Source organism: Eutrema salsugineum, unplaced genomic scaffold, assembly GCF_000478725.1.
Source record: "Eutrema salsugineum unplaced genomic scaffold, Eutsalg1_0 scaffold_1, whole genome shotgun sequence".
In the NCBI taxonomy this organism is placed as follows: Eukaryota; Viridiplantae; Streptophyta; class Magnoliopsida; order Brassicales; family Brassicaceae; genus Eutrema; species Eutrema salsugineum.
In genome coordinates this window covers 1,298,211-1,316,254 of record NW_006256909.1, presented here as the reverse complement: position 1 = coordinate 1,316,254, position 18,044 = coordinate 1,298,211, and the positions used below count along the sequence as shown (strand labels likewise).

The following is an 18,044-nucleotide window of genomic DNA, read 5'->3' as shown; positions in this document are numbered from 1 at the left end:
TACTAAGCAAGAATACGACAAGCTCTCAACGATTAAAATTTTTAAAGTACGGACTCAATTACAATAAAAGGACAGCGAAAACCTAAGATTCATGACAAGGGTACCAAATGTTTCTGTTAAAACTCAGTAGTAAAGGAGAGCTCTTTGCCATTTTTCACCTCAAGAAGAGTTGCCATCTGCTTTGTCTGAAGACTCGGGAGCTAGTTTCTTTGATGGACTTGATTCCGCAGAGGTTGCATTAGTCAAAACTCGCTTCACTCCTCTTCCAACAACGCCCAAATGAGTAACACCTGATGATGCTCCTCCTCCTGCACTGGTGTGAGCGGTTGAGACCGTAGGCGACTCTAAGTCTTTCCCAGTATTCATAGCCATCCGAGAAGAGCTCATTTCGCCAACAGCACCAGCAACCTTGTCATTAGCATTTGCCTTAGCTGATGCCATTCCCATTAGCTCGGCAAGGAGTTGCTTTGGGTTCTCTGCTTGTTGTTTCAAATCCTCAAGCTGCAGACAACAAATGTTGGACATTAGTATGGGTTTATAGAGTTGTTCTAATAAGTTGTATGGGTTTACTTTTACTTACCTTCTTGTCTAGGTCTTCTGCGAGTCCAGATAAGACTCTGATCTCAGCTTCTTTGTCTGAAGCAGATTTGTCAATGTAGGGAACATTAGACGATTGTTGGATTCCTTCGTCTATTTCAGAGACATTTGAGGAAGTTGCTGATCCAGATGGACCCTTGATCTCATTTGTGAGCCTCTCCATCCGTGCTTTGCAGATTAACACAGCCTTTTGACAATATGGTATTGCTTCCTGAGGCTGACATCCAGTCTCTAGACAGATGCATATGCGGAAGTTTCTGAAACATTCAAGTTAAGGTTGTATAATCCAACAACACAATGCAGAGAAATAATATATAGTCTAAGAAATCAAAGGATACAGCTCGGCTATGTGTCGACTGTCGGGTTCAACCAGTCGCTCTAAGATAGACAATGCTTTCTTGTAGTCAATCAGGGAAGACTCAATGTCCTCTGCATTGTAAATACCACAAACCAAAATCAACCAATCGTAACTGAGAAACTTAAATGACATTACGAGGGTGAAATAAGAAAGAAATTACCTCTCTCCAAGGAAACTTCAGCAAGGGCACAGAGTATATCAACTTTTTCCATTGTCTCAGTAGACTGTTTGTCAGTGATAGCCCTAGCGATGTCCAGCATTTTCCAGGCCATATCCAAATCAGACTCATCTTCATCACCATCAGATAGGTCATCATCCTGACAATCTTCACCATCCTGTTCTAAGTCTTTACCACCAGAACCTAAAACGAAAAGAAACAGCAATGCTCAGAAAAATTTACAACCACAATACTTTATTACACAAGTTTGAGTAAGAAAAATGACTTCATCAACCAACGGGTATATGTGTGACACTAAGAAGCACACATTTCATCTCAATCTACAAGCTTAAGGGGAACGGAGGTGCAATCATTGTCAAAATATTCAAATTCAATACAGGTGACATTTCTCAATTTTCAATACCTTCTTGCCCACTTGAGCTGCCTTGTCTCTCTGTGTTACTAGGAGCAACAACAGATGCAGCGACAGATTCACCGTTGGTAGTGCTCTTAATAGACTCTTGCTGAACTTCATCTTCTTTCTTGGCCATGTTACCAAGTGGATCAGCTTCAGCCTGAGCCTTTTCCAGGAGAGCTGATCCATATTTATAGTATGAGTTTATACACTCAGTAGCAAGTTCGCCATAGTGTGCAACCCTAACCATAAAAAGCAAGCAGCGTTTCATTAGAAATTTTGCTCTGAAAGAAGTACCTTTGAGATACCATGAATAGCAAAAACTACACTGTTGAGCCTAGGATGTGAATCGAAAACACATTTAAAACTCTAACTCTTGGTTTATTGAGTTTCTACCACATCTAATTAGCCTAGCAAGCACTGACAATACATTTTCGACTGCAAATCTATTACCCGAATCCTCAATACACATCAATAAAGAGATGAGAAATGAGAAATGAGACCTGATCTCAAGCGCACGGCTGAAGGAATCTACGGCTTCTGCGAAATCATTCTCCTTCAAAAAGACAGATCCTTTCTCAGTCAGTTCATCGGCGAACTCAAGCGTCTTCTCACGGTCTTCGTCGGGGACATCAGTTACAGCACTCTCGGCGGCGTTGTTGTTGTTGCAAGTGGATTCAGTGCCTCCTTGGACAGTTGATCCGACGGTGGCTTCGATTGAGGCTTGGTTGGGTTCTAGGGTTTGTACTGTCTCCGTCACAGGCTCCGTTAAGGTTTGCACGACCTCTGATGCTGAAGCTGCTTCCTCAACCATCCTCACACTTGGGGGTTAGATTTCTGGGTGAATTGAAGAAGAAGAAGAAACAAGGGGAAGAAACAAGAAATTTGAGAGTTTCGCTTTCTCTACTGTAAAACCCTTTCTTCAAACAAAAACATGAAAACCCGTAAACAAAAATGATTTGACCCCTATATAAAAGTAAAAAATTTGATGGATAAAATGGACGGAAAATTATACCAAAAAAAAAAAAAAAAGGGAATTCAAAAATTTATTATTTGTTTAAATTACGATACTTTTATTTTTTTCCGCTAAAAATGTGTGGCTCGTATAGCTTAAACAGACGAAGAAGCTATTGTTACGACTGTAACCGATCTGATGAATTCATAACACAGTTTTGTCGTCTGCATTTTATCTCATTATCTTCCGACGATGGCTCGCTTAGTGTTTTCGTTAAACCTTTCATCTAGTCATGGATTCAATCTCAGTCCTCGAAAGTATCAAACTTTTCTCCTAACCCAAACAGGAGCTCCTCGATCTCGCGCTCTTCGTTGCCAAGCAAACCCAGAATCTTCCGAGACTCAGGTGAAGAAAAGTTTGATTCTTTTTAGATGGGTCGAAGGCGAAATTGCTAAAATAGGTGTAGCGTTTTTCTTGATTCAGGAGAAATTGGTGGTAGATGATAGCTCCACTGGTGAAATTAAGGAAGTGGAATCATCTCAAGCTTCTTCTTCTTCTTCTGGGTTCCCTGAATCTCCCAACAGAGATATCAACAGAAGAGTCGCGGCTACATCTGTAATCGCGGCTTTGGCGTTGTTTCTATCGACGAGGCTCGATTTTGGGATTTCCTTGAAGGATTTAACCGCTGCAGCGTTGCCTTACGAGGAGGTGTGTTTTTTTTTTCATTCTTCATCTGCGTTTTGATCTCGTAGAGTAACTTCATACGATTGCTTAATGGTTTTTGTGAATTGGATTGTTTTAGGCTTTGTCTAATGGAAAGCCGACTGTGGTAGAATTCTATGCAGATTGGTGTGAGGTTTGTCGAGAACTAGCTCCTGATGTTTACAAGATCGAGCAGCAATACAAGTAACCTTTTCATTTATCACAATCTCTTGAAAAATGGAGACTCTGTATATAGATCAACAACAAGCTATAGAGCTTTCTAGTTGCAGAAAAGTACACATTAATAGTGGTTTAGGAAACTTGTTAGAGCTTTGAAGATTCTAGTTGCAGAAGAGACCTAATCTTGTAATGATGATTGATGAATTAAAGAACTTGTCTTGGAATGGGTTTGGCTATGTAGATAGATGATAATGAACAAACTAGAGCTTTGAAGATTTCAGTTGCAGAAGCAAACCATTGACTCATGTTAGTTTAGATGCTATGTTAAAAAAATTCGTGTGTGTGTTAATGTCGGAGTTTACTTGCGGTGTTGTGATTCGTAGGGACAAAGTTAACTTTGTGATGCTAAATGTGGACAACACGAAATGGGAGCAAGAGTTGGATGAATTTGGTGTTGAGGGTATTCCTCATTTCGCATTCCTCGATAGAGAAGGGAACGAGGAAGGTAATGTGGTCGGGAGGCTCCCGAGGCAGTATCTGGTTGAGAATGTGAATGCGCTTGCTAGCGGGAAGAAGTCAATTCCTTATGCCCGAGCCGTAGGACAATACTCAAGCGCCGAGTCTCGTAAGGTGCATCAGGTAACTGATCCCTTAAGCCATGGATAGAGAGAGAGAGAGTGGCATCATCATCACCATGGTTCTGGCGATAGAAGTTGTTTCTAACTCTACAGTGCACAAAAGAAGTAGGCATGAAGGGAAAAATTGGGAAGTAGCAATGGTTCAAATTGGTCAGAAGAATACCATTGAATCTAAATGTTGATATATATGGTTTCCAATTTTCCATATCGGTGTTATCCGGTTCGACATTGCTTCCTTCATCAACTCAAAACTCAATTGCGTTAATTTCTCTCAACCACTTTGTTTTATAATTATACAATGCAATCAACCAAATTATAATTTTTTGTCTACCAGTTAAGGAGTCTGTAGTAATGTCTAGGATTCATAACATTAGTCTCGACAAATACACTACAATGCAATGGGCATTCAAAAAAAAAAATACTTTTTTTTCACGTAGGTATCACTGTTTAAAAAAATTCTAAAACCATAAAAAAAAAAAAAAATCGTCAAGAACTTTAATTTTTTTTTAAAATGATCCTTAACTTACCCAAGCTCAGAGATGGTACAACAGTTTCATTTTAAGACAGAACTTAAAACTCTAATCTGAATCTGAAGATTCCAAAAACTGAGGACTCAGCTCAGATACCATCTTTGACATATTCTCCCTCATTTCTTGCAATTCTTCTCTCCCAAATCCCCATGTCCTCACCACATCTGATCCCATGGCTCCCCATTGGATCCCAAGTTTCTCCAAATTCCCCATTCTCCTTTCCAAGAATGGCAAAATCGCGCTCGACGATCTCCATCTTGCTGCTACTGGTATGGAGTGAACATCCAATGAGCCTCTGTACAGAGAATCCGAGACCGGGCTGCTCAAGATCTCACCTTTCCTCCCAACAAGGTTTCCAAATATAGAAGGAAACGGTAAAGGCACCGGAAGAGGACAACGTGAAACTGATAGAGTGCAAAACAACGGCTTGGTTTTGGTTATTGCCTGTTCGTAAGATGCATCGACCGCATTCTTCACTTCTGAAACCGATGCTTCTTTATCTTCTGAACTAAGGGCTCCAAGTATACACATTGACTCAATTGCTTGATTGTCTTCTACATCTTCAGATACTTCCGGTGTTAGCGCCTGCAAATCCGTTAAAAGGGTATTCTCTAATTGCTTCCCTGCTAATGTAGGAGCTGGCATTGCGGAGTCCAAGATCGTCACCATGTTTTGTCTACCACGACCCGTTAATAGCTGCACGAGTGTATTAACATCCATAGAATTCGACACTTCACTTGAATCTGAGCTTGTTGGTTGCATTCGGAAAGGGATTGTGCTTGAATGTAGAGCCGCGGCGTACACTGCACTGCTTCGATAAAGCTTCTCATCTCCGAGGTTAAGAAATTTTGATGCTTTACCTTAAAGAACCAACACACAAGAGTAACAAAACAAATCAAACCATCAGTTTGCAGTAAGAGAAAATCAAAACATTTATGCTTTGATGAAGTTTGGATGATTTTGCTTACTTCCGCTCAGGATGGTAAACCTATTGAGTGAAGAGTTTACAAAAGGATGGAGAGTCGAGCAACGATATTGCATCGTGAAGCTTGTTTGAAACTGTCTTTTTGGAGCTTCTAGGATTCATCTGCGACATTGGACTCCTCACTGAATATAGCAATACAGGAATATTTGTGTACTCATCCGCGATGTTCTCAAGGAAATCCGCTGCTACAGCGGAAAATCCTCCCGAATCATCCACAAGGAACTTGATACCCTGTGATTTTCGTAATTTCAATCCCTTGTCAATATACTACGTTTAGAAAGTAAACAGATAAAGTAACACTGTTTGGGTTTAACCTGAATATGATCACACTCTTCCACGAAAAAACGGAGTCTGTCGCATATTTCCTCTCCACGTGAAGCCTCATAGAAAACGTCTTTACCAATTCCGTAGTTGTTGAAATCCTGAGAGTCCATCCATAATCCGCTCAGCTCGTATAGACTTTGAGGATGATAATGGGATTTGGAGAAGTCAGTCCAACATTCAACTCCCTCATCTAAGCATCCAACAATATCTTTGTCCTCAATCTCTGTCGCCTTTTCTTTCCCCACTTTAACTTCTTCTTCATACAAACTTTGCAGAAACAAGTTCCTCTTTCGGGGTTCAGATCTCTGAGTGTCAACATCTCCACACCTACATGTCACAAAATTGGTATATTCAACTGATTATCACATCACCTGAGTGATTGAACAAGCTTTTACACTGAAATCAAATTTATAAACACTAAGATCTTAATCGCCAAGACTGTATTTTCCTAAACATCATGCTCAGAAAAATTTAGCATTACTGACCATGTTTTCGAAGAATCTGATCTTGATGAAGAGCCTTCATTGTAAAGGGTACCGCGTGAGCTCATAGAGCCTAGTGACCCTGAAAGGTGAAAAAGTTGCAGATGCTAAAATTTAAATATCAACATTTATATAATCAAATCCAGAACCTTGCAAGGTCTAAGTGATTCTATCATCAGACTTCAATAGCTGACCAAATGAAAATCTATATTAGTTGAATACAAGCGGATGACTCTCTTAAAGTTCTTCATTTTAACTCGATCTCTAACTCGTTAGACTCTATCATCAGACTTCAATAGCTGACCAAATGAAAATCTATATTAGTTGAATACAAGCGGATGACTCTCTTAAAGTTCTTCATTTTAACTCGATCTCTAACTCGTGAGCACTGGAAAATTTTAAAGTAAGCAAAGGTAATCTTCTGCCAAAGGACTTATAATTAAAAGAACTAGCTAGAAAATTACCTTTGAAGTTGACGGAAACCAGACGAGGAGTGTATGTAGCAACCCCCTGCAAAATTCCCACCACACAAATGTTGTTCTACTCTGAGATTTACAAAAGCAATTTGATCAAAGTCAACGAAATCTCAATCTCACCTGTTGGGTTTCACCGGAGCGGTAGAGAACGTCCATGTCGAGATTATGGTTTCGAAAGATTGGATCACTTTCTGGGTCACTCGCCAATCCGAGCAATTCATCCTACACTCAAAGCAAAAGGCCGTAACTTTAGCAAACCCAACGATAAATTTATCAAAATTTGCAAAAAGACCAAGACTTTTGTAATGAAATTTAGAGATAGAAGAAAGCCAGAATCTATCCAATGGTAGTCGAAAATCGACCTAGGAGGAAGATCATTTGGTTCTAACCTGGAAATTCCAGAAGTGAGAGCCAACGAAGTTAGCGAATTCTCCAACTTGAATCGTCACGATTTCTCTCATGTCTCTCTAGACTGGAAAGTTGAAAGAAGCTAACAATAGGTCAGTTCTTATCTCACGGTGTAAGAGCTCCGGTGATTGCTTAAACCCTTCAAATCTCGCCGAGCCTATGTTCAGAAGGGGTTTGTGAAATGAACAAATTTAGTGAAGATGGAGATGTGGCCAGCAAGGCCCAGACCAGAGAAAAAAAAACTACATGGTTGATTTTCTTAAATTCTCCGGTTGGGAATAGAATCTGGATCGACCATATTAAACCACATAATTCGATTGGTATAGTGTTTTTACCACATCAAACCACAATCAAAATCTTAACCATACCAAGCCAAACAAGTCATACCAACCAAAATGCTGTGCATTTGCAATTATTACAAAACAATTGTGGCTGATTGTGCTTCTTCAATGGGCTCCATCTTCGGTTCAATTAGGTTGTTCTATTTGGATTTTGGGTTTGTAAATGTATCTTTTGCCACATTTAAATATAATGTAACAAATGTTAGCAACAAAAAAAAGAACTAAAAAATCTTATCTTTTCGTACGATTTTATGCACTAAAAGGTTTTTGTTTTTTTTTTTTTTTTCCAGATTAGGTAGATTGAAGAAAACGACGTCTTACAACGACAATAGTGTGATTTTCTTCATCCTCTGGTATGCAAGGAAAAACAGAACCATATAGATTACAGTCCCGGTAATATAATAAAAATTACTCTTTCATTCACATGATTGAGAGACTGTAATAACAAAACAAAATTTTATGAAGTAAACAAAAAAAAAGAACACAAACCTGAGGATTTTGATCTTTCTCTCTATCTAATTCCTCTTGCAAAAAAACCTAAGTTTTTTGCACAAAATCCTCACCTTATTTCCCTCTCATGTTTACTTCTACAAAAACTCCCGAACAAACTTGAAGTTTCGAGCATATAATAACATAAGTTGGTAATTTTATCATCACTATGCAGAGTATTATGATATTTCTTCAAAGCTCAAGATCCAACACTTGTCTCTTCTCCTTTGATTCACTTTTCCAGCTACGTCCATCAGATTTCTCCTCCTCATCTTCCTCCTCTGCTTCCTCTGAGCTATGGCCAACATTATTACTGAACAACCCTCTTTCAACAAGTGGGCTTTGAGGAGAATCCGACCTCGACAAACTTATTAAGCTCTGTGTTTCTCTATCTAACAAAACGGGTTGATCCGAGGGTGATAAAGTCTTTGCCGGATGCAGCGGATGCTTACGGATATGCATTCTATATTTCTGCAATACATTTTCATTTCACACACTTTCAAATCATGCATCCACACATCAATTTTCGAAGCTTCTAATTGGTTAAAAAAAGATCAGAACTTTTACTTGTAAATGGCTCTTTACTTCATCATTGGTTAAACCATCAACTTGCATCAAATCCCTAATTTGCTTTGGTGTAGCCACTGTCTCACAACAACAACATAACAAACATAGCACAATCTCAGTACAATCAATCAATTTGATGCAAAGTTGGTTCTTTTATTTTGTTTTGGGATAAGGACTAACCTTGTGACCCTCCAAGCCTGTGAAGAGCATCAACGAATTTGCGGTGAAGATCTTGTGACCACCTCCTTCTCTGCTCTTTCTTCTGAATGTGGTGACTCTGTAAAGGTTTGTTCAATTGATGATGATTCTGCTCAATTCTGCTACAGTCCATCATCATTTGTGATGTTGGTGTCATGAGGGGCAGAGGAGCTGTAGCTTGAGGAGGAGGAGGTGGTGGAGGAACGTTAAAAGGCAGAAATTCCCTTCCCTGATTAGGGTAATTACCGGTCTGAAATGGGTTCTGAGTCACACACCGATCTTCTTCTTCGTTTGTCTGCCACATGATCAGAGGTTAAGATCAATCGGAGAGTCACAAAACAAAACATAAAAAGGATTGATCTTTTTATATATAGTGGATTACCGATTGCAATTTGGAATTAGGGTTCGAGATCCATAACTGGGCAGAGCTCATCCAGTTCTTCTTATTATCAGTTTCCAGTTTTGCCCCTTCACCCGCATCGAAGCCATTTGATGCCATCACTGATGACCCTTTTCTAGCCTCTTCCTTCAACTTCCCAATCGCTACACATAGGAACCATTTCGTAAAGATCAAAACACGAATCGATGAAAACAAAATTGAGAGGATCGAGAAAGAGAGAAGAGAGAGGCACCATCGTTCAATAAGAGCATGCATAAAGGGAGCTCTCTTTTAAAAACATCGATCTTTTTCCTCTCTTCCTCCAATTTACCGACATATCCATCGATTTCAGACAGTTTCAAATGATTGTCTTTGATCCTCGACAGTTCATCGAGAAATTGAGATAAGGGTTTTGGTAAAGAGTAAATAGACAAATTCAAATTAAGCCCCATCCTACGATCTGTATCTGTTTGCACCATCGAAAAACCGACAAGATAAAGACAAAGAAGCTTACAAGATGTATATATAGAAGAATGAAGAAGGTGAAGAAGAAGAAAATAAGATAAATGAGAACAAAAAAAAATGGATAGGGAAGAAGAAGAAGGACGCGGTGAATCGTAGCCGCTGTAAATAAGTGGAGACTCGAGGGCGTTTATGTAAAATATTCAATCAGATTATCTTTAAATGGAACAAAGAATCTTTTTGTGATGCCCGTACACACGCGGCGAATCGTTACACTCACTTATATATTTATTCCCTTTTTTATTTATTTTGATTTTTTTTCCTTTTCTTTTTGCCTAATAATAGCATACACAATATTCAGTTTTGGGAAACTTGTTATATTATTTTGTTATAGTGCTTCCCATTTGAAGATTCTCTTATTCCCATGTCCTGTATTTTTTTTTTTTTATATTGAATAAAAAAATGGGGATTGTGAAAGAATGTAATAGTACAACTACGGGTATTTTAACTGTCGTATTAACTCTTTGTAATTTATTTATGTTCAAAATAAAATAATTTGATGTATAATATTAGAATATTATATGATTTTTTTTCTTATTGAACAGATCCTAGAATCGTTCCATAAATGTTTCCATTTATAAATTACGAGATTAGATCATGTAAAAAACCATGGTAAATGTATTTATACATGCACAAATCTTTTTTTCATTCTCTTTTTCTTGTAGACCAAGGAGTTCCATATTCTAAATCTAGAATTTTTAACTTATGTATCATCAATCTTTATCATCTGAATATCTAGTGTACCCATTTCTGACATTAGAATTTGGAAAGCTATTCAGTTTTTTACCAAAAATAAACTTTTGACTAAGCCAGCTAATTACTATCTCTATTATTCTGGTCGCATCTTTGCGCCTCTGTTTGGACTCACGGATTTCCGTTTGTATATATGTCGAAACTTTAATTATTTAATTTGAATTAATTTGTAAATCAAAAATATAAAAAGAAACAGCTTCCATACATTTATTTTTGGCTTTTTCCGTTGACAAATTGAACATATTCCATAAATTAAAAAAAAAAAAATCTTAAGCATGTGGTGACATTTGACCCCCAAAAAAGTAGGTGTAAGTATCTTAACATTATTTCACATACATCAGATATTCAAAAGTAAAAAAAAAAACTTTTTTGGTTTCACATTTTATGTTTGAATCAATCACCAATCTAGTTTTTAAAACAATGTTTATTCCGTCGGGTCTGTTATTTATTTGTATAACCGAAATGTTATAATATGTGGAAGATTTGTAAAAAAGCAACTTATGATTGATAATGAAAACATGTACATGGTATTTCCGTCGGGTCAGAATAAATAGCTACTTTCATTAACCATCGAGGTACCAAAAATACAGCTAATGAAAAGTTTTAATTTCTCACAAAAAAAAGTCGTAACAGTTACTGTATTTATGTCTTTAAATCGATTATGGATCCGACATTACCGTATCGAATCAGGTGTTTAAGGGACGAACGAATCAGGTGTTTAGGGAACGAAGCGAAAATATTTAAATTGGGTATTTTGGTGTATATGTTGAATTAGGATTTGGGAAACATGGGCCAGATAATGTGGAATAAGGGGTTCTTGATGAAATAAGAGGTTATGACGTTACGTACATCTGTTATTCCGCATTTTACAACATCAAAATGAATAATAGTCATTATTCATTATCCAATCCAATGGATGTAAGTACAGTAATCTAATTTCCAAGCCGAGTATAAAGCATATATTCATTTCTATCTCAAACATAGCCGTATATTCAAACCTCGATTTGACGGAATGAAATCGATTAAAGTAAATACTTGCGCTCAACATTAACCAAAAAAAAAAAAACATTTGTATTCAAACGATTTTCTTAGATTAGCAAAACGCACTATATAGTCGTACGATACATGAATTCGTGCTTTTCAGTTTGCACTGCTATAATATATAACTGAACTATATAAGTAAACAACCTTATAAATAATCTTTAGAATGACATCTCATCTTCAGTTTTTTGTTTTTCTGGTTTTTATAATCTTTAGTTTCGTTCTGTCGTTTTATCCAATTGAGAATTATCAAACATATATTAAACAAATTTGCTACCACAAATTACTTGCTGTATTAGAAATCGACACATATTGGCGTATGTGATTGTAGAAAAAGTTAAGTGGCCAAAAGAACTCGGGATGTAGTTTAACGAAATTACGTAACGTCCATTTACATTCACATTGAGCTATAGTTTAAGAAAATCACGTAACCATTGTATGTTTGCCATAAAATTTATAGTGCTTTAGTTAACAAACCCAAAAAAAAAGTTTATAGTGATTTTCAATGGTTTAGTTGCTTTTCTTTATCGAATATTTTTCTAATCTCTTTAGCATTTTATTAACAAGTTATGCATTTCAATATGGATACTGTTTCTTATAGTATAGCTTGTTGTATCCTAGTCGCACCTAGTCGATGCTATGCAATTAATTATAGTCTTTCTCACTAATAACACTACAGCTAAGGTTTTAATTTATTCATATATTTTGCTTCTTACTATGCAAAACTAACGTGACTTATTTAGCAGAAAAAAAAAACTAACGTGACATGACATCATACCTATTAGCAAAAAGGATCTTTCGCATAATCCAATGTACAAGATCCCACGACGCAAAGCAACTTTATTCGACGCTTTTTTTCTGCTAGCCAAACACAACTTTCTTTCAAATTAATATCATTTGGAATTTTTGAAATAATATTTCATTCCTATAACCAAATAGCATGTAAAATGTCTAGTGCCCTATACACACAATAAAGACCACAAGGAATCTAACGGACGGACAAAAAGAAACGGCTTTGTATCCAACTATAGCATGACACGTGTCCAACTAATCCAGATATTTCACGGGAATCGTTTATTTTGAAGGAGGAACTGAAACGTCTCGAGATATTGATACCGTTGAATTTGATTGATAAGATTCTCTTTCGTTGGTTTCACGACACTTGTCCAGAAGGCTTTTGTTTTTTTTCTTCTCCATTCTTTTTCTTTTATTCCTTACCATTTACCAAGTTCTAGCTAAACAACGATAGCTTTTGCTGTGTCTATCTAATTTAAGGATAAAGTTGTTCATTCCAATCTGCGAGAATCCAATGATTTCTTTGGTGAATAAGCAAGAATCCGATGATCTGATTATTAATTGTGAATCTGCTGATCTGATTATTAATTGTGAATCTGCTGATCTGATTATTGATTTCATATACTATCAGAAAACTTAAAATTTGAAATAATTGTCACTAGTCGTTAAATAATGTATAAAGTTTTTTAAAAAATGGTGAGAGTCCAATCGCTAAAGAATTCACTTTAAAATTGGCAGAACTTAATTTGAATCTTTTCACTGTAGTTTGAATCATCATTGGCCATTTGTAGTTCAATGATAAAAAATCCGGATTTCTGTAGGTTTAAGATTGGGACAATTATATTTATAAGACAAAAAATCTGTAATATTGTTCCTTTAAGACTTTTTCAAATTTAGTCACTTTTGGACATAAATACCCTTTTATAGGATTTCGAAAATTAAAAAAAAAATAGTTTTACAGTCTAAAAATTTTTGGAAAAATAAAAAAGGGAATTACGAATACTTTCTGAAATAGAATATATTTTTTAAAAAAATTTAAACATTTGTTTTACAAATATTTTCCAAATTAGTAGAAAGTGCATTCTATAAATATATAAATTATAGAATAGGCTTTCTACTATTTCATTAGTTTTCTACTAAAAATATAGAATTAGTTTTCTACATTTCTTCTATGTTCTACAAAAGCTGTGAAACCGTATTCTATAAATTTATCATTGTTCTACAGTTTAGTAGAATTATATTTCTATAGTTCACTCTTTGTTCTACATCTTAGTAGAATTGGATTTCTACGGAAACTCTTTGTTCTACAAACTTAGTAGAATCTCATTTCTACGGAAACCCTTTATTCTACAATTATAGAATACCTATTCTACAATTCAGTTAAATGAATTTCCGAAAATCTAAGAGCAGATCTAGGAGAATATATTACTTTCCTTTTTATAATATTTAATTTCCTAATTAATTTTTGAATTTTTTTTTTTCAATTTAGAGAATTCTGTCGCCATTTTTTTTCTTCCCCTCCTCAATTTAGCGTTTTTTCTCCTCTTTCAACTTACAAACTTTCACGTTTTCTTCATAACTTAGAGGAGGACGGCTGTTCGCCGGAACTTACCGGAGATAGAGAAGAAGTTCCGGTGAAAGAGGAAGGAGAAGTTCTCTGAACTTTTTTTTTTACGATGAAGGAGATGGGTGGTAGGAGGCGGCTTCTACAATGTAAGAGTAATATTTTTTTTTTTACTTTTAAGAATTTAATTTTTATTGTTAAATTTGAATTAAAAGGGTAGAAGAGGTTAAAATATTTGTAGAAATCTTAGGGGGACAAATTATTTTATATAAGTATTAAGGGGACAATAGTAGTGTTTTTTTGTCCTATATTTTTAATTATTTCTTTAAGATTAGCTTAGATTCAATGATTCTTGCTATTGAAATATTTTTTTCTTACAAACACAAAAATACAAAATCCTTCTTTGAAAAAATTATAAACTTGAAGAAATTATATATGTTTGAATATTTAAGAATTGAACCAAGAAACACTTAGGCTTTCACATATGTTTTAATCACTTATAATATCTGAAGACATTATTGGTAATCAATGTTTGTACTTTTAAAGATTCTTTCATTCTGTACAACTAAAAAGTTGAATGTTTGGATGGTCTTAGTTCGATCTTGTAAAGATAAGATGCTGTTTTCTCGTGACAAACAACAAAGAGAGAGGACTTTTTTTTTTTTTTTTTTTTTTTCATCTACCCAATTACTTCAACAAAGAGAGAGGACTGAAAGAGTGATTCCATTTTTTAATAAAACGAAAAACAAAAAGTAATTCCAACAAAGATGGTTTTTTTGTTTGTTTAGATATAAACTATTGGTTTCCACAATAACAAATCCGATGTCGTCCAGCGGTTAGGATATCTGGCTTTCACCCAGGAGACCCGGGTTCGATTCCCGGCATCGGAGCTTTTTGTTTTCATTTTTTTAACTAAAAAATTGGTTTAGAAAGCTTTTGGAACCTTCTCAGTCTTCTGGCGTTATGTTGTCGGCGACGAGATCTTCACCACTCTTCCGCCTTTGATTTTTTTCGTTTATGTCCTCGTAAAGATGAATCATTTGAATGCAAGATATTTAAGTAGTTCTCGTAGATTGATGTTCAGGAGAAATCTATCTTCTTCTTATGCCTCTCAGATCGATATCCAGAAGCGGTTTCCCGAGAAGAAGTTCTTTAAATCGAACCGAGACGACGTTGGTGTTGTCGAGCGATTATGTAAAGATAAGAGATTTGGTGAAGCCATTGATGTTTTGTGTGCACAGAAGCTTTTGGGAGAAGCTGTTCATCTTCTGGGTCGAGCCAAGAAACCACCTGCTTCTACTTATTGCAATCTCATCCAAGTTTGCAGCCAAAAACGCGCGCTTGAAGAAGGTAAGAAGGTCCATGAACACATTAAGAACTCTGGGTTTGTACCTGGTGTCGTCATATGCAACCGTCTTCTGGGAATGTATGCGAAATGTGGAAGCTTGATTGACGCACGGAAGTTGTTCGACGAAATGCCGAACAAGGATGTGTGTTCGTGGAATATAATGGTAAATGGGTATGCGGAGGTTGGGTTGCTTGAGGAAGCGAGAAAGCTGTTTGATGAAATGCCTGAAAGAGATAGCTATTCGTGGACGGCTATGGTTACAGGGTATGCGAAGAAAAACCAGCCTGAAGATGCATTGGTGATGTACAGTTTGATGCAGAAGCCACCGAAGTCGAAACCCAACATTTTTACAGTTTCCAGCGCAGTAGCTGCTGCTGCTGCGATTCCATGTATCCGTAGAGGAAAAGAAATTCATGGGCATATTTTTCGAGCTGGTTTGGATTCAGATGAGGTGCTATGGAGTTCTTTGATGGATATGTATGGAAAATGTGGCTGTATTGATGAAGCAAGACACATCTTTGATAAGATAGTCGACAAAGATGTCGTCTCGTGGACATCGATGATAGATAGGTATTTCAAGTCCCGTAGATGGCGAGAAGGGTTTTGTTTGTTTTCTGAGTTGGTCAGTTCTTGTGAACGGCCCAATGAGTACACTTTTGCTGGAGTGTTAAACGCTTGCACTGATCTCACAACAGAGGAGCTAGGGAAGCAAGTTCATGGATACATGACAAGAATTGGGTATGATCCCTACTCTTTTGCATCAAGCTCTCTTGTAGACATGTACACGAAATGTGGAAACATCCAGAGCGCAAAACACGTAGTGGATGGATGTCCAAAACCGGATTTATTTTCTTGGACTTCTTTGATCGGTGGGTATGCCCAGAACGGAGAGCCTGAAAAAGCCTTAAAGTACTTCGACTTGCTCCTTGAATCTGGCACCAAACCTGATCACATTACCTTTGTGAACGTCCTCTCCGCTTGTACTCATGCCGGGTTGGTCGAAAAGGGACTCGAATACTTCCATTCTATAACAGAGAAACACGGGTTATCGCACACAGATGATCATTACACTTGTCTTGTTGATCTATTAGCTCGGTCTGGAAGATTCGAACAGTTGAAAGGCATCATTAGTGAAATGCCGATGAAACCAAACAAGTTTCTATGGGCTTCCGTGCTCGGAGGGTGCAGCACTCACGGAAACGTTGATCTAGCCGAGGAAGCGGCTCAAGAACTGTTCAAGATAGAACCCGAAAATCCTGCCACTTATGTTACTATGGCTAACATCTATGCTGCAGCAGGAAAATGGGAGGACGAAGGAAGAGTGAGAAAGAGAATGCGAGAAATCGGAGTCACCAAGAGTCCTGGTTCAAGCTGGACCGAGATCAAACGGAAGCGTCACGTATTCATAGCATCTGATACTTCGCATCCAATGTACAACCGAGTAGTTGAGTTCTTGGCCGAATTGAGGAAGAAGATGATTGAAGAAGGGTATGTTCCCGCAACGGATCTTGTATTGCACGATGTAGAAGATGAACAGAAAGAAGAGAATCTTGTGTATCATAGCGAGAAACTCGCTGTTGCATTTGCGATTTTATCGACACCTGAAGGAACGGCGATTAAGGTGTTTAAGAATTTGAGGTCTTGTGTGGATTGTCACAGTGCTATTAAGTTCATATCGAAGATCACAAAGAGGAAAATAACGGTAAGAGACTCTACTCGGTTCCATTGCTTTGAGAATGGACACTGTTCTTGTAGAGACTATTGGTAACGAGAAGAGAAAATCTATTTCTGATACATCCATTTTAAGCCACTAAGATATCTATTACAATTGCAAATTAGTCAGAGAATTTGTATATACGGTACTATGTATAAGAGTAATGTTTTGTAGAACTTTAATGTATAGTCAATCAACAATAAAGAGACTATTATGGAACAAAAGTATATGAAACTTCCTAATTCCAAAAAAGAGGATGAGTCCATTAATAAAATTTGGTAGTCTCAAGACAAGTTTCGTAAGATGAGCACTGAGGAAGCATACACACACATGGATGTATTAATTCAAGTACGAATTGCGTATTTTATATACTTATTATGTCGTATAAATACATTAATTGGGATATAATTTCACATGGTATACAAGCGAGCTTAGTGGTAACGAATTCACGTGTGATTAATTAGAGTTTCTTTCTCTTCCACTGATGTGATCTCTTCTAGGGATGCATCACCATGTCTCATGGTTCCGCGAGTCATCAGGGTTTGACTACACCTTCATTAAATTATTTGTTACGAAAATAAAAAAAATTTAATGCAAATTGGAATCTCGTGAGATATAAAGCACACTCCATATTACTAATTAGTTTGAGATTTGAGAACTTAATTTTGTCATTGTGATTCGCTGATTTTTCTTAATTGTATATAGAAATCTCTGTGTGTTTTCTTAAGTCAACGTGTTTATTTTAAGCATTTGATGTTAGAGGGAACAAGGAATTAATCATAGATCAAGATCTACATTTCCTCACTTTGTTAAATTTATATCTCCCAAAGTCAATTCTCAAAACACATATCAATTACATACAGTTTTATGTTTTTTTTTTTTGTCTTTTCTTAAAGCCGAAGAATCTGTGTACATTTGACACTGTGAATCCCTACCGGACATGGGTTCGAAGTAGCAAATCAACTTTGTAGTTTTGAGTTCATGATCACTACATAGTTTAATAAAAATTTCAAACTTGTCTAATACAAGCTTTGTCTAATACAACATCAACTACTGGAACAATGGCATGTTTCAATCATTTCTACAGCTCATTTTAGTTTATATATTGCTGAATAAATGTTGTTAC

At 36.6% G+C, this 18,044-nt stretch overlaps 5 protein-coding genes and 1 non-coding gene across 6 annotated transcripts; 3 read left to right on the top strand and 3 right to left on the bottom strand.

Moving 5' to 3' along the window:
- Window positions 1-11: 11 nt before the first annotated feature.
- LOC18030647 (NASP-related protein sim3) lies at window positions 12-2,465 on the bottom strand. Its single transcript, XM_006411885.2, has 6 exons — window positions 2,031-2,465; window positions 1,537-1,769; window positions 1,116-1,316; window positions 936-1,026; window positions 581-854; window positions 12-501 (listed from the first exon to the last, which is right to left on the bottom strand). Exons 1-6 carry the CDS (start codon window positions 2,339-2,341, stop codon window positions 160-162), a joined length of 1,452 nt encoding a protein of 483 aa, XP_006411948.1. The 5' UTR covers window positions 2,342-2,465; the 3' UTR covers window positions 12-159.
- A 166-nt stretch (window positions 2,466-2,631) lies between these two features.
- LOC18030646 (thioredoxin-like protein HCF164, chloroplastic) lies at window positions 2,632-4,323 on the top strand. The gene is made up of 4 exons (XM_006411884.2): window positions 2,632-2,887; window positions 2,966-3,190; window positions 3,285-3,388; window positions 3,748-4,323. The coding sequence occupies exons 1-4, from the start codon at window positions 2,735-2,737 to the stop codon at window positions 4,028-4,030; spliced, it is 765 nt and encodes a 254-aa protein (XP_006411947.1). The 5' UTR covers window positions 2,632-2,734; the 3' UTR covers window positions 4,031-4,323.
- A 169-nt stretch (window positions 4,324-4,492) lies between these two features.
- On the bottom strand, window positions 4,493-7,414 carry LOC18030645 (protein misato homolog 1). Its single transcript, XM_024149960.1, is given in 8 exon segments — window positions 4,493-5,392; window positions 5,501-5,523; window positions 5,525-5,748; window positions 5,832-6,168; window positions 6,327-6,405; window positions 6,788-6,833; window positions 6,920-7,021; window positions 7,189-7,414. Coding segments are annotated over 8 exon segments (1,695 nt in total). The 5' UTR covers window positions 7,261-7,414; the 3' UTR covers window positions 4,493-4,580.
- A 692-nt stretch (window positions 7,415-8,106) lies between these two features.
- LOC18030644 (transcription factor HHO5) lies at window positions 8,107-9,746 on the bottom strand. Its single transcript, XM_006411882.2, has 5 exons — window positions 9,435-9,746; window positions 9,185-9,345; window positions 8,785-9,097; window positions 8,605-8,681; window positions 8,107-8,508 (listed from the first exon to the last, which is right to left on the bottom strand). Exons 1-5 carry the CDS (start codon window positions 9,658-9,660, stop codon window positions 8,230-8,232), a joined length of 1,056 nt encoding a protein of 351 aa, XP_006411945.1. The 5' UTR covers window positions 9,661-9,746; the 3' UTR covers window positions 8,107-8,229.
- Window positions 9,747-14,674: 4,928 nt separating this feature from the next.
- TRNAE-UUC lies at window positions 14,675-14,746 on the top strand. Its single transcript has one exon. It is a non-coding gene; the product is annotated as a tRNA-Glu (tRNA).
- A 94-nt stretch (window positions 14,747-14,840) lies between these two features.
- Window positions 14,841-17,073, top strand: LOC18030643 (pentatricopeptide repeat-containing protein At4g37170). Its single transcript, XM_006411881.2, has one exon. It carries the CDS (start codon window positions 14,888-14,890, stop codon window positions 16,970-16,972), a length of 2,085 nt encoding a protein of 694 aa, XP_006411944.1. The 5' UTR covers window positions 14,841-14,887; the 3' UTR covers window positions 16,973-17,073.
- The last annotated feature ends 971 nt before the right edge of the window (window positions 17,074-18,044 follow it).

Coding starts and splice junctions, on each gene's coding strand:
- LOC18030644 (XM_006411882.2), bottom strand. CDS start 9,660: ATGGTGCAAACAGATACAGATCGTAGGATGGGGCTTAATTTGAATTTG. Junction 9,346..9,434: donor CATGCTCTTATTGAACGATG/GTGCCTCTCTCT, acceptor TCCTATGTGTAG/CGATTGGGAAGTTGAAGGAA. Junction 8,682..8,784: donor CAGGCTTGGAGGGTCACAAG/GTTAGTCCTTAT, acceptor GTTGTGAGACAG/TGGCTACACCAAAGCAAATT.
- LOC18030646 (XM_006411884.2), top strand. CDS start 2,735: ATGGCTCGCTTAGTGTTTTCGTTAAACCTTTCATCTAGTCATGGATTC. Junction 3,191..3,284: donor CAGCGTTGCCTTACGAGGAG/GTGTGTTTTTTT, acceptor GGATTGTTTTAG/GCTTTGTCTAATGGAAAGCC. Junction 3,389..3,747: donor AAGATCGAGCAGCAATACAA/GTAACCTTTTCA, acceptor TGTGATTCGTAG/GGACAAAGTTAACTTTGTGA.
- LOC18030647 (XM_006411885.2), bottom strand. CDS start 2,341: ATGGTTGAGGAAGCAGCTTCAGCATCAGAGGTCGTGCAAACCTTAACG. Junction 1,317..1,536: donor CAGCTCAAGTGGGCAAGAAG/GTATTGAAAATT, acceptor TTTTCGTTTTAG/GTTCTGGTGGTAAAGACTTA. Junction 502..580: donor CAGAAGACCTAGACAAGAAG/GTAAGTAAAAGT, acceptor TGTTGTCTGCAG/CTTGAGGATTTGAAACAACA.
- LOC18030643 (XM_006411881.2), top strand. CDS start 14,888: ATGAATCATTTGAATGCAAGATATTTAAGTAGTTCTCGTAGATTGATG.